Source organism: Canis lupus, chromosome 24 (genome assembly GCF_003254725.2).
Source record: "Canis lupus dingo isolate Sandy chromosome 24, ASM325472v2, whole genome shotgun sequence".
In the NCBI taxonomy this organism is placed as follows: Eukaryota; Metazoa; Chordata; class Mammalia; order Carnivora; family Canidae; genus Canis; species Canis lupus.
The window spans coordinates 2,906,878-2,921,825 of NC_064266.1; the positions used below are offsets into that span (position 1 = coordinate 2,906,878).

Genomic DNA, 14,948 nt, shown 5'->3' on the forward strand with positions numbered 1-14,948 from the left:
CATATGTTGAACTCCCCAAGCCCTTTTGTGAGATCCAAGAAAAGAGAAAGAATGTGAAAGGTCTGGATAGCTCTGCCAGGAAATCAAGTGGGCATCATCTGAATTTCATATAAAATTAAATGTGCCATTTAAATTATTATCTGTTCATGTAGAATGTCTACAATTGCCAGATGCTTGATTTTTAAAATTTTTGAATAAAGAATCTATTAAAGGGGACAGGAAGTTCTGAGCTGCCATTATCCTTTTATCTTTTTAAAAAATATCCTCTAGTATTTAGTTTCTTCTCTCAGTAGATAACTTGAATTGGCAAATCTTCAAATGATAGTTGGATTTTATTTAAATATCTGCCAGATGATGCTCTTTGCCATAAGCGATGTTTAAATCTGTTATCAGTGCTAAATAGGATCTTATGCTTGAAGCTCTGACAGTATATTAGGAAACCTGGACTATGGGTCCCTCTACTCGCAGTACTTAGAATTATATAGTCCCCTAGGTGTGGTGAAGAGAGGTAGCAAGTGGTTGATTAGGAAACATATGAAAAGAAAAGGAGTGCTTTCAGAACAGATATATTTGTTTATACAACTTATTTGCCAGGATATATTTGATAAAACATAAGTTTCAGTGCTGCAGGAACTTTGGAGATGCTCTTATTCAGCTTTTTGCTTTTAACCAAAAAATGACTCCAGAAAAGCCAAGTAAATAGCCCAGCTCATACATCAAATTAGTGACAGAACCCAAGGTCTGGAGCTCTCTCTTTCCCTCTTCCTAGATGAGAGGAGAAACCTCCTCTCATTTACTGAGAGAGCAGCCTGCCTTCATGGGCAAAAATGTATCACCCATCTGCCCCACACTAATTGTCAACAGTTTTACTCTAGGTTCAAGTGTTGTTAGCTGTGACTTATGGATGATGATAATGATTCGTCAGCTCTGTGTATGTTTGTGAGATTTGCTAAGATGAATTTAATAAGCTGCAAGAAGTCTGTTCTGTCCTTGTTTTATAATTAGTAAAGTGACACCAGTGCAAGATTCTCAGGACAGGGCATCTTCTACCACACAAAAACTCTGCTTTTAACCTGAGGCTAGTGCTGTAACCAGAAGTTAGGCTGACCGCTGGCAGCATTGCCGGTCTCTCCTTTCTCCTCTTAATCTGCTAAGATTCTCTTTTTGATCTACTCTTTATTTTATTGTGCCTATGTACTTTATGGTAATGCCTTTAAACTCATTTTGAAAACAGGAATGTAAAGTAGAATAAACAGGAGGTGGCATTTTAGTCATAATAAATATATATAAGGTCTTAGTAATAAGAAATGATAAAATCATTTTAGCTTTTTCTTTTGCATTGTTCTTTCGCATTAATCCATCTTAGAATTGTATTTTAAGTATGAATGTTTAAAACCTTGTTTTCAATATATTTAATGATTTTAGCTCAACTTTCACATTTTTACCCTCTCAAAAAGTGTGGTAAATGTGAATTGAAACATAGAAAACAGATATATTGCATAAGGGTCACTTTAAATATGATTTCTCAGTGGTCAGAATAGACCTATTTACAGACTGTTTTCTATTTCTCAAAGTTTTCCTATGTGTATGCTAAAGAAAAATTTCTCTTGTAATTAAAAAGCCAATTTGCCCCTATTCCATGCATAGGACAGCTCCCATCGACTGTGGGAGTCTATTTGCATCTAGGGTGGGTAGAAATATTTGCAGGTTGGCACTTTAAAGAGAACATTTAGTTCTGACAACAGATCAGGGAAGTTATATAGACTTTGGTTAACTCTGCCCTGTAGTAAGATTAGGAAAGCCCTTGGGGCTCACCTGAGATGGACTTGGCACTTCTTTCAAGGCAGATATATTTTTATTTGAATTTTAAAGGATGTGAAGTATTTTGGCAGAGGTAAGGAACTAGGCAGTTTCAAAAGTAAGGAAATACATAGAATATATGCATAATTGTCTGGTAGGGTTGCCCATGTGGCTACTCATAGTGCCATGGACCATAAGGCTAGAGGAAGGACATAGAGAAGTGAATGGACTCCTATGGAAAGTGCTCTGATAGGGAGATGGAGACAGTTGTGGGAATGGAGGTTACTTACTGGAAGCTGGGTGGGGTGGCAGTTAGGGATGCCTTGGAGGAAATAATGTCCACATTGTGACCTGAAGAATGGGAGTTAAAGAGGCAAAAAAGAAAGGGAAGCGAGGAATGAAGACTGCATGCAAAGTCCAGGAGCAGGAGAGACCAGGTCGAGAGACTGAAAGAATCTCAGTGGAAGAATTGAATTCTTTTTACTATTATGCTATGTAAACAAGTGCTTGCAGAACATGCAAGTAGAGCTGTCTAGCATGCAGATAGACAAGGTCAGGAAACTAAAGAGGTCTGGGCTGAACATGAGATTCAAAAGTCAACCATATATAGATGTTAACTGGAGCCATGAGAGTGGAGACCAGAACCCTGGCAGAGGTGGAGTGGCATAGGAAGGTAGAAAGCTAGAGCACTTGGCTGACTGGGAGATGAGGAGGTGCACACACAGTGAGCGTGGAACATTCTTTCAAGAAATTTGGCTTTAAAAGTTCTAGTTGGGGGCAGGTGGGGCAGATCTGGGCTCAAGGGAACTTTTTGGTTTGTTTTTAAGATGAGGTAGACTTGGAGCATGTTTAAATACCGATGGAGAGGAGCTGCAGAAGTAGAATAGACTGAAGGAAAAGGAGAGGCAGGGTTAATGGAAACAAAGGTCAAGGAGGAGGCTCAGAGCAGAGGTGAGAAACAAGCATAGAAGAGTGGGAGCCCCTCTCTACTTACAGCCTGCAAATGAAAGAGAAGCTGGGCAAACACCTGTGCCTTGTGAGTAAAAGTTGAGGGCATTCTTGTTTAATGGGTTCTGTTTTCTCTCAAGTCTGCAGTGAGTTCATCTGCTAAAAAACAGGGAGGATTTGGTGGGGCTGGAGTTTTACATATTGAAAAGGAGGCTAGAAGCAGCTATTGTAGAGAAAGAGAGCAAGAAATAGAATAGTTGGGATCCCTGGGTGGCTCAGCGGTTTAGCATCTGCCTTTGGCCCAGGGCGTGATCCTGGAGACCCAGGATGGAGTCCCACATCAGGCTCCCTGCATGGAGTCTGCTTCTCCCTCTGCCTGTATCTCTGCCTCTCTCTCTCTTTCTTTCTCTCTATCTCTCTCATGAATAAATAAATAAAATATTTTTAAAAAAAGAAATAGAATAGTTCTAAGAGCTTTGTCTTCGCCCCAGTTATGTCCAGGACTAGCCACAGGCACTAGAGGGATTTTTGAATCAGTAGCTTTGTTCATAATCATGACTGATTTCTCAGTAGCTCAGATTCTAGTGACAGTTGATCAAATGAATTGTGAGAAATAAAAAAAACAAGATCAAGTACTTTTTAAAGTTCATTTTAATGATAGTAATTTAAAATATTTTGTTGAAAGACCATTCTTCTTCCAAATGAGGGCAATTCAATTCTCTTGTTGGTTGGTTGGTTTTAGACACTTATGGTGGCATGGATCCGAGCAAACCTCTGTGTGTACATTTCTCGAGAGCTCTGGGATGACTTCCTTAGGGTGCTGTCCTCCCTCACGGAATGGGAAGAACTCATAAATGAGTGGGCCAACATCATGGACTCCTTGACAGCAGTGCTTGCGAGAACTGTTTACGGAGTTGAGATGACAAACCTACCTCTGGACAAATTAAGTGAACAGAAGGAAAAGAAGCAGCGAGGCAAAGGTACTTCTCTCTTGCAAGATAACACCAGATATCTGAGACTGAGGAGGAGTGTGTGTTTATACACATAGGCAATTATTGCATGGAATTTCATGGTAAAAAGAACCAGCCATACAGGTGGTATCTTTTTAATAGTGGCATTGAATTGTGTTTCATAGCACTCTGTCCTCTTAAAGAGAATGACGAATTTATGAAGAGGCTGTGGATGAAGAAGGAAGATGAAGGAGAGTAGCAGTAGTAGCAACAACAACAACAACAATAATAACATCTTATGCTTGAATATATTCTCTTTCTTTACCCTCATGGTAACTTCTGAGGTGGATACTACCATCCCAGTATCACAGACTGAGAAACTGAAGTATAGAGTCCATGGTGATGGACTCATTCGAGGTACATAGCTAAGAAGTGGGAAAGCCAGAAATAAAAGGTAGGCAAGTTCCAATTCAAGACAGCATCCTAGAAAAACGTATTCACTGCCTGCCTAGGAAAGGTGGAAACATTCTGAATGTTTCAAATGGGAGTCATTTTGGCTTTTTTGTGTTTCTGGGTAAAAATTGTTTTGAGACCGAGAGATCAAGGTGGAAAATGTCATTGGTGGTTTCTATTGGGGACAACAATTTGTCTTCAGTACTATTAAGGCTGTGACATAGTCCTTGGATTAATTCACTTGTACTCTTATCTATTATGTAAAGATTTTGAGGCAGTTCATAGAAGTTCCTGCAATACAATAGATAAAATGCATAAGAACACTGGGGCAAAATTAAAGGGGGTGGAATTGCGGGAGAGGTTATAATGCCAGAATGAATGCCGGAGAGCCTCATATATTTGCTGGGGAGGTGGGAGGTGGGGCAAGATTAGATTTGACTCTGATCTTCACAGAGCAGAGGATCACAAATTGCAAAAGGTGAAAATAATCCACAGTTTAGGTGGTACGTAGCTTTTCCTGGTCCTAAGACCTGAGAGGAATTTTTCCTCCAAAGATTCATAAAGTGAGGACGCCTGGGTGGCTCAGCGGTTGAGCGTCTGCCTTTGGCCCAGGGCATGATCCTGGAGACCCTGGATCGAGTCCCACATTGGGCTCCCTGCATGGAGCCTGCTTCTCCCTCCTCTGCCTCTCTCTCTCTCTGTGTCTCTCATGAATAAATAAATAAAATATTTAAAAAAAAAGATTCATAAAGTGTATGTTGCTTGCTGTGGTAGACTATAGCCCCAACAATAGCCTTATTATAGATTGTATCAGTTTTCCCTTTCCCTGTATGACAGATCACTCTAAAACATAGTGGCTTCAAGTAATAGCCAGTTGTTTAGATCATGATTTAATGAGTTGGCAATTTGGATTGGACTCAGTTGGGCAGTTCTTCTGCTGGATTCACTTCTGTGTTTGCAGTCAGTTAGGCTGTGAAATAATCAGTTAGGCAGCTCTGGCAGTGGAAGATGGAGGGGAGGACGTGGCTGTGTACCTTTCATCTCCCAGCAGGCTAGCTCAGGCTTTTTGTGTAAGGGGTTCTAGGAGCAGTAATAGGGCAAACCTAGATTTTCAAGTGCGTTTCAAATCTCTGCTTGCTTAGTTTTGCTACCAGAGTAAGTCATGTGATGAAGCCCAGGGTCATTGTGGGAGAGGACAACAGAGGATGTGAATGTGGGGAGATGTGAACCACTTATGATTACTTAACCATACAGACATGTGATTGACGTGACTGATTCTTATAGTATCTTTGTTGCAGTCTGTGAGAGGTTGTTTTTATTTATAGGGAGGTAAAAAATTTGAGAAACACTATTTACGGAACGATAACAGAATGGATTTAATTATTTAATGATTATGGCAGATATTTCTGATTTATCTATTATATTGAAAGGAATATAAAAAGTGATTTAATTATTTGTTATGGAAATACCTGTCCTCTACACACTGGACTTGGTGGAAACAAAATACACTCTCAGGAACCTGGGTGTGAAAATGAACCATAGATAATAGCCACTGGCCACATCATACCTGTGCAGAAGTCTCTGCCTCATTCTCTTTTCCCGTGTATTTATTTTGGATCCTTAACTACTCACTTGAAATATTTGACCAGAGCTATATAAGAAGAAAGCAGAGAAGTTGTACCTATTTTTTTTTAATTTTTATTTATTTATGATAGTCACAGAGAGAGAGAGAGAGAGAGAGGCAGAGACACAGGCAGAGGGAGAAGCAGGCTCCATGCACCCGGAGCCCGATGTGGGATTCGATCCCGGGTCTCCAGGATCGTGCCCTGGGCCAAAGGCAGGCGCCAAACCGCTGCGCCACCCAGGGATCCCCCAGTTGTACCTAATTTTAAAAAAAGATTTCATTTGTTTATTCATGAGAGAGATAGAGAGAGGCAGACACAGGTAGAGGGAGAAGCAGGCTCCCTGTGGGGAACCCAATGTGGGACTCGATCCCAGGACCCCAGGATCATGACCTGAGCCAAAGGCAAACACTCAGCCACTGAGCCACCCAGATGCCCCAGTCGTACCTAATTTTGCAACAAGAAAATCTGCTAATTACATATAGTTGTATTTATGAAATTTGCTGAGCAACACAGGCTGTGTAATGAAAGATAACAAATCCAGCTTTTAGATTATTTTTCTTGTCTTATCCTTATCAGGCTGTGTTCTGGATTCTCAGAAAGGAACCACTGTGGGGAGGTCCTTTTCTCTCAGCTGGCGGAGCCACCCAGATGTGACTGAGCCGATGCGATCTAGGAGTGCCACCACATCTGGGGCACCAGGAGTTGAGAAAGCAAGAAATATCGTTCGCCAAAAAGCAACCGGTAAATGTTTACTTAAATATTTCTCTAAGGTCTAGTTGCTATCTAAAATGGATTTATAGGAATAAAATATTTAAAAAATTTAAAATTCCACTCCCCTTCCCTCCAGTGAATTTGAGGTTATAATTACATTTAAAATAAATTTATCTGAGCTTCCCATAGTTTTTCACTTCAGTAATATCATGCTGTTATAATCAATATTCAGCATGTTGACTACAGAAAGTCACAATATCTTCTGGTCATAAACCAGAGTCATTTACACTCAACATAGTTTACAGTGCTCAGTAAAGGCTTCATACAGATGGCTTAGAATCCTGTTGGAGTTCTTATGAAAATATACTGTAACCCTATCTAATGTTGTCTGCCATAGCATTTGTTGGTAATAATCACTTTATTTACATTCACCTCCCATTCACCTCTTCTGCTTTCCTTCATCCTCTCCCCTGAGGAGAGACTCAGTTACTGATAATAGGCACCTTTAGGGAAGGCTTACTCAGTGATTTCTATTCTCATTCCAACTCTTTAAAAACCCCTTTCTTCCACCATTGGATCAGAGCAGAAGTTTGTGACAAAGTGGCATCCTGCCTGAGCTGCCCAGACTCTCTGATACCCCTTACAACCTTTGAATTGTAATGATAATAAAAGTGATCATTCAAAACACTGTATAGAACTTTCCTTTCACGTTTAATGAGCAGTAAACTGGGGTGCCTGGGTAGCTCAGTTGGTTGAGCATCTGCCTTTGGCTTGGGGTCTTGGTCCCAGGACCCTGGGATTGGGCCCCACCTTGGGCTCCCCACTTGGCAGGAAGCCTGATTCTCCCTCTGCCTCTGCCTGCCATCCCCCTGCTCGTGCTTTCTCTCTGTCAAATAAATAAATAAAAATCTAAAAAATAATAATGACAGCAAACCATTATATACTGTATGCTCCTTATTCCCTACTTGGCCAAAACACAGCCTTAGAAGAGATTGCATTTTAGTTATTCAACAGGTGTTTTAGAACAACAATATGGTAGTGGCACCCATAGTGCTCTCAGTAAGCCTTGATGTCTTTATGCCAGTGAGCTTCTGTGCTTAAGTGTTCTCAGGTGTCTGAAAAGCCATTGTATTGCATCATTAAGAACTTCTACAAAATTGTTTTAAAGGTGTCTTAGACTATGTCACTTAAAAGTCATAAATCTGGCCTTGTAGGATTAATTAAATTAAAAACACTTGGAACCATAACCTTTAAAAGATAACAAGAGCTATTGAGTTGGATGGATCTATCTAAGGTAATACTTCATGTATTTTGCACATACATAGTTCCTTTTTTTTCATAGTTCCTTTTTTTAAAAAAAGATTTTATTTCTTAGTAACCTCCATACCCATCATGGGGCTCAAACCCACAACCCCAAGATCAAGAATTGCATGCTCCACTCTGTAGTGTATTTCCTATTTTATTTTACATTTTTGTCTTTTTAGTTGCCTGTGAAAACAAGTCTCTGAAGATTTTACTATATCATGCTGTTTTATAAAATTAATTTATATAGACTATTAGTTTTACTCATTTCTCTTATTTTTACATTGTGTAATAATTCACCTTTCCATCTTTTAGAAAGGTTCAGAATACTTTGATGGTAGATTTTCATTTGTGTGAAGGCCACCTCTTAATGAGAGAACAGTAGCTCAGAAAGTTAGTTTTTGCCACTTTTAGCATTAAAGTATTTATTATGGAAGACCCATTGAAAGTGACTTTTTTTCCTAATCCCAGTATAAGAGTAATTTAAGATTATTATAATTTGCCTCACAGATTACATTTAGATTGAGAAAATTTCAGTGATGGTGGCAAGATGGAAATAATAAGATAAGCAGTTGCAGAGTAGGGAAATGATAATTTAACAGAATGAACTAGTTTGCAACTTAAAAAAAACTGATGAGAGTCTTCCAAAGAATTATAAAGGAAAACTCTGATTGTGAATGATGCTTAAATTTTAAATGTCTAAAATGAGTGATTAAAGCAAGTCAATTTCTACACACAAAAAAAATTTTTAAGTTTTATTATTTCTAAAATATTTAGTGATCAGTTTTGAAAAAATGCAATCATTTGATTTATAAAAGGAAAGCTCTTTCAAACACCTCTGACATTGAGAGATGAACACCTCTTTTAAGAAATTTGAAGTAAGTCAGTTTGACATTGACACAGAAGTCATTTTCCCTTAAATATTATCTTAGTCATTTGTGAAGTGTATTGTAATCACATTACAGATAGACCTTTAGACGTGGGAATTAGAACTGGGAATTTTGACAGCTAGAGAACGGGGCCAGAAGAGGCATAATAAAGAAGTAAAAGGTTTGTTTTGCCCTTTGCAAATGTGTCATTCTCGTTTGTATTTGTATTTCATTACTGCAAAATAAAATTATGTAAGAACAAACAAGTAAACTTTTATATTTTAAGGTGTAAAACTGATCTTACTGATGGTAGTTACATATATATGAGGTGTATTCTCTTCCTGCATTTATCCTTTTTCTCAAATGTTCATTTCATTAGCAGTCTTTTGAAAACTTAAGAACATCATAAAGTTCATACTAAGAAATTATAGATTCAATAAGCATGAAATGTATTATAAAAGGATGGGTTTCATGGAGATTTTTGCCTTTTTTTTCCTCAATATCAAATCTTTTAATGTTATCTTGACTTTAATGTTTTCCTGAGGTTTTAGGATATTTAATTTACCAAGTGATTTGCTTGAATACAGTCACCTCTCAGCAAACCAATTTTTGAATTATTTATTATTTATAGAACAATTTTAATCTTAGGCTAGATTTTTCACTCCCTCCCTATGGTCTTTTCATATGTGTGTCCTTTAGGAAGGGAAAATTGATTGTAGTGTCTGCCCAAATAAACAACCCAAATGTAAGGAAAAAAGGAAGGCTAAACATGTAAAGCATTCTAAAATAAGATTGATTATTTGTGAATTGTCCATTCTCCCATGGCATCAGAATGGTTGAAGGTAAGCTGTATTTAGAGACTACAGCTAAATACTCTGCTTTGTACTGATTTCTTTAAAGTATAAAATGACCTCCTTTAAATATTGAAAGGAAGCCCAGAAAAATGGTAATTAAAAAAAAAAGTGAAAGATCCTGATGTGCTTCTGACATAACTGTTACTTTATCTCTCTTGGAAGCTAAGCGAAGCCAGTCTATCAGCAACTGTGTCCACCTTTCTGAGGCTTTGCCTGCCACTAAAAGCGTCCCGCTCCTCCTTCACACCGTGAGCGCTCTCTTACCTGGTCTGTCTTACTCCTCTTGTTCTCACAGGCTGTCAGGTACTGTAATGCTATCTCTTGTCCATCAATGTCAATGTCCCTGGGCTTCTCCTGCTTGCCTCTGGGCCTTGCTTCCTTTGTCAATACCCTCCCCCCACCCCAACCATGCATGCATGCCTGGCCATTGCAGTTTGCGTTTATTTTCAATGAATATTAATAACTGTTTTTATGTAGTTAGATGTTTAGTAGCAATTAGACAGCCAAGAAAAACCTCTTCACACCACTGGTCTTTGCTTTCACAATTACAAAGGATATAGGATTTTGTGGCCCGTAGTTTTTAACAGTGATGTCAGCAGAACAAAGTTTTGAGAATATCAGCGTCAGAATGCTTGCTGTGCCTCCCCAAAATGAATATCAGGAAAAATCATGTAGATAAGAACTCCTTTGAATTAATAAATTATAATCCTGTATAAAGTAAAAATGTTTATGGAGATTCAAAACAACTATTAAGATTTGAGTTAAAAAAATGATGCTAAAAAGTGCTAATTTTCAAAGCAAGGAAACATTGGTCTTCTGCTCCAGCCAATTAAAACTGAGTTTAGCCACATGTGGTTTGCACATAGTGTATTTTCTGGATTATTAAGACATTATGGCACCAAAAGTAGTGTTATTTGGCACAAAGGGCCCTACGTTACAATGAATAGTTAAGCCCAAGTCTAGTTACTTTTCAGTGATTCTATAATGAATTGAATCTTCACGCTAAAGAGGGACATGTTTTCATATTCTTTCTATTTTCAGAAAGATGGTATTGTAGATTAGTAGTTATTTAGTATTATAGATAGTCTGCTGTGGCTTTCTGTAGCACTAAATCATATACTATGGTGTAGCAAAGTAGAATCAAATCTTAATTTCCCTGATGAATACGTAAGATATCATATTATTTAGTTAACAGAATATGAAGGAAGAAGTTCATTTTATTGAGACTAAGGATTATGTTTCTTAGAAAATACTTTTCTCTAGTAAATACCGAAGGTGAAATACAGTAAGAATGGTAAGATGGTCACCAGTTATTTAAATTACTCATGAGCATTAACTACTTGATAGTTTGGTTTTAAAAAAAAAAAAGTGCTACTGCCTAGAGGTGATTAATAAAGTATTGAAAATAGTTTGCTTTCTCTTTGGGTGATATATACCCAAAAGGAATTCTTTTCATGGTGAAAAGTTTTTGTTTTTGACAGTCCATTTTAACCCCATATTGTTCCCTTTCTTTTTTCTTTTTTTTATTGTTCTCTTTCATAAAGGTTTCTACTAGTTTGTCCAGAATATTTTCTCACAAGAAGCCTATTTCTGTTTGTAATCTCATTTGGAAACTTTTTTCTCATTCACTGTTACATTTTAGTTAACTCAGATTCTTGATTCCCATTTATACATACACAGTTCCAACAGAAGTTAAATATGATTTGGAACAGTGGTTCACAACTAGGGATGATTGTGCCCCCCAGGGAACATTTGGCAGTGTCTAGGACATCTTTGGTTGTCACAGATGGGGCAGTGCCACTGGCATCTAGTTAGTGGATGCTGCTAAACAACCTCTAGTGGCTGCACAGGACAGCTCCATCATGAAGAACTATCTGACCCAAAGTATTAATAGTGCTGAGGTTGGGAGACTTGATTTAGAGTGAAATGAAGCAGGAAATGCTGAGCCAGTATTTTCCTGCCTTTGCCATCCTTATTCCTGGTTTTAAAGCACAAAGGATAAAAGGGACTTAACAATGTAGTGACCTTGAGAACAATCTGCTATTCCATTTGTTCTTTACTATTAAGGTGATGGCATTTTCCTTTGGGACTGTCCTGCCAAGAGCAGTGCATATCAGTCCTGTCTTAGATTGCACATTCTCACTGGTTGGCATACTGGAACATGGAATTTGTGTTCTAATTTAAATCCTTGTGTGTTGGCATATCTTGCTTACCTGTTGCTAAGTGTAGATACTTATAATGTTGACTTTCTGGCCACAAGTTCTTTACTAGAAAAATGATTGCTCATTTGTTTTCATTTGTTAACATTTCTTGTTTTGTTTCTAGTCTATATGACTATACAACATGCCAAAATTGCTTTAATAATATAAGAAATAGAGAATTACTTACCTTCAGCCATTATTGTATTTATTCTGTTCCCGTAAAGACACTTGCTTTGTGGCATCAGAATTTTGGGAAAGTAATAACCACCTGTATTCCATTTATATGAATAGCTATATAAACAAACATGTGAGAGATAGAACTGACAGTTTCAGTGACTTTCCTACTTCTCCTTTGTGGGAATAATTCTTTCCAGCTGTTTTATTGCTTTTATGTTGGGATATTTATCAATCTGTAGTGCTTATAGGTTATGCAGACTATAGATTTTGTTTTAGGGCCATTGTGATAGTAGTAATTAGAGAATCAGTGATCTTCCCTCATTCTGAAAGCATCTCATTGGTACCTAAGTGAAAGCCTTATTTAGCTGCTTCTGCCTCTGGTTCTCAGGCTTTTAGGTATTACTGTCAGGGTTTGAACAGGTTCATCTTTAGACCTCATGAGAAACTTCGGATGTTGAGTTGGCTTCCATGTCTTCTGCTTTTTATAGGGTCAAGTCAGTATTGTGTACAATGCTTTAAAAGGAAATTACACTATTAATTTTGCCTTTGCAACCCTGTATAAGGGATAAATGGAATCCAGAATTTTGGTAATTGAAGAATGAGTCTCACTTCATTTAATAAGATTAAGGAAGCCTTAGATTAAAGAGTAGTTAAAGTACTTTGAAAAGTAGTCAAACGTGTGGATTACATGGAAGTTTCTAAAGACTTTGCACACTTAATTTAATCATGTGAATTTTTCTCTCAGTGGGGGAAAAAAGTGAAGTAATTCTACTTTGGTATTTTCCTGGTGTTTTGAATTGACTTTGGAAAGCAATGATTTAGTGGTCGTGTGGTATAACTTATAGTATCAAGAAGCTAGAAGGTTAGTGCTTTTAAACTTTGGGTTATTAGGTTAGCAATATTTGAGAGAAAGTGAATGATTTGATGAGTCTGAGAATTTGCTCTTTGAAGTAATTCAAGCAAATTGTGTGATACTCAAGAGAGAATTGATTAGACCTACCAGAATCTATAATGTAATTTTTATATAACTTAGATTGTTCATTTCTGTATGATTATAAGATAATCCTGTATCTTGATATTTGCATATCAGTGTTAAAATGTTTTAATTTGTTATAAAAAAGCAACTGCTCCAGTTGACACTGAAATGGGAGCAGCTTTAACAAGCAGCTCTTTCTTTTAAAAAAAAGTTTTCTATTGGAGTTCAATTTGCCAACATTTAGCATAACACCCAGTGCTCAACCTGCCAAGTGCCCCCCTTAGTGCCCATCACCCAGTCACCCCAACCCCCCCACCCACCTCCCTTTCCACTACCCCTTGTTCATTTCCCACAGTTAGGTGTCACTCATGTTTTGTCACCCTCGCTGATATTTTCACTCATTTTCTCTCCTTTCCCTTTATTCCCCTTCTCTAATTTTTATTTTCCCCAAATGAATGAGACCATATAATGTTTGTCCCTTTCCGATTGACTTATTTCACTCAGCATAATACCCTCCAGTTCCATCCACGTTGAAGCAAATGGTGAGTATTTGTCGTTTCTAATGGCTGAGGAATATTCCATTGTATACATCTACCACATCTTCTTTATCCATTCATCTTTCGATGGACACCGAGGCTCCTTCCACAGCTTAGCTATTGTGGGCATTGCTGCTTTAAACATTGGGGTGCAGGTGTCCCGGCGTTTCACTGCATCTGTATCTTTGGGGTAAATCCCCAGCAGTGCAATTGCTGGGTCGTAGGGCAGATCTATTTTTAACTCTTTGAGGAACCTCCACACAATTTTCCAGAGTGGCTGCACCAGTTCACATTCCCACCAACAGTGCAGGAGGGTTCCCCTTTCTCCACATCCTCTCCAACATTTGTAGTTTCCTGTCTTGTTAATTTTCCCCATTCTCACTGGTGTGAGGTGGTATCTCATTGTGGTTTTGATTTGTATTTCCCTGATGGCAAGTGATGAGGAGCATCTTCTCATGTGCTTGTTGGCATGTCTGTGTCTTCCTCTGTGAAATTTCTGTTCATGTCTTTTGCCCATTTCATGAATGGATTGTTTCTTTGCTGTTGAGTTTAATAAGTTCTTTATAGATCTTGGATACTAGCCCTTTATCTGATATGTCATTTGCAAATATCTTCTCCCATTCTATAGGCTGTCTTTTAGTTTTGTTGACTATTTCTTTTGCTGTGCAGAAGCTTTTTATCTTGATGAAGTCCTAATAATTCATTTTTGCTTCTGTTTCCCTTGCCTTCATGGATGTATCTTGCAAGAAGTAGCATGGCCATGGCCAAGTTCAAAAAAGGTGTTGCCTGTGTTCTCCTCTAGGATTTTGATGAATTCTTGTGTCACATTTAGATCTTTCATCCATTTTGAGTTTATCTTTGTGTATGGTGTAAGAGAATGGTCTAGTTTCATTCTTCTGTACGTGGCTGTCCAATTTTCCCAGCACCATTTATTGAAGAGACTTTTTTCCAGTGGATAGTCTTTCCTACTTTGTCGAATATTAGTTGACCACAGAGTTGAGGGCCCATTTCTGGATTCTCTATTCTGTTCCATTGATCTATGTGTCTTTTTTTGTGCCAGTACCACACTGTCTTGATGATCACAGCTTTGTAGTATAATCTGAAATCTGGCATTTTCATGCCCCCAGCTATGGTTTTCTTTTTTAATATTCCCCTGGCTATATGGGGGTCTTTTCTGATTCCACACAAATCTTAAGATGATTTGTTCCAACTCTCTGAAGAAAGTCCATGGTATTTTGATAGAGACTGCATTAAATGTGTAAATTGCCCTGGGTGACATTGACATTTTCACAATATAAATTCTTCCAATCCATGAGCATGGAATATTTTTCCATCTCTTTGTGTCTTCCCCAATTTCTTTCAGAAGTATTCTGTAGTTTTTAGGGTATAGATCCTTTACCTCTTTGGTTAGGTTTATTCCTAGGTATCTTATGCTTTATCCAGCAAGGCTCTCATTCAGAATAGAAGGAGAGATAAAGAGCTTCTAAGATGGGCAGAAACTGAGAGAATATGTGACCACCAAACCAGCTCTGCAAGAAATATTAAG

The 14,948-nt window shown here is 38.0% G+C and overlaps 1 protein-coding gene across 10 annotated transcripts in view; it reads left to right on the top strand.

Annotated features, from left to right (window-relative positions):
* Window positions 1–14,948, top strand: part of RALGAPA2 (Ral GTPase activating protein catalytic subunit alpha 2) — a 328,009-nt gene that overhangs the window by 118,712 nt on the left and 194,349 nt on the right. For 9 of the 10 annotated variants that reach the window (XR_003144828.3, XR_003144834.3, XR_003144829.3 and 6 more), the window contains 3 exons: window positions 3,491–3,728; window positions 6,353–6,517; window positions 9,675–9,815. Coding sequence is in view for 2 of the 10 variants with exons in the window: in XM_025469120.3 (XP_025324905.1) it covers window positions 3,491–3,728; window positions 6,353–6,517; window positions 9,675–9,815 (544 nt within the window). In the remaining 8 variants the exon portion in view is untranslated. The remainder of the gene's footprint in view (window positions 1–3,490; window positions 3,729–6,352; window positions 6,518–9,674; window positions 9,816–14,948) is intronic. The other variant, XR_003144830.3, reaches the window with a different exon arrangement.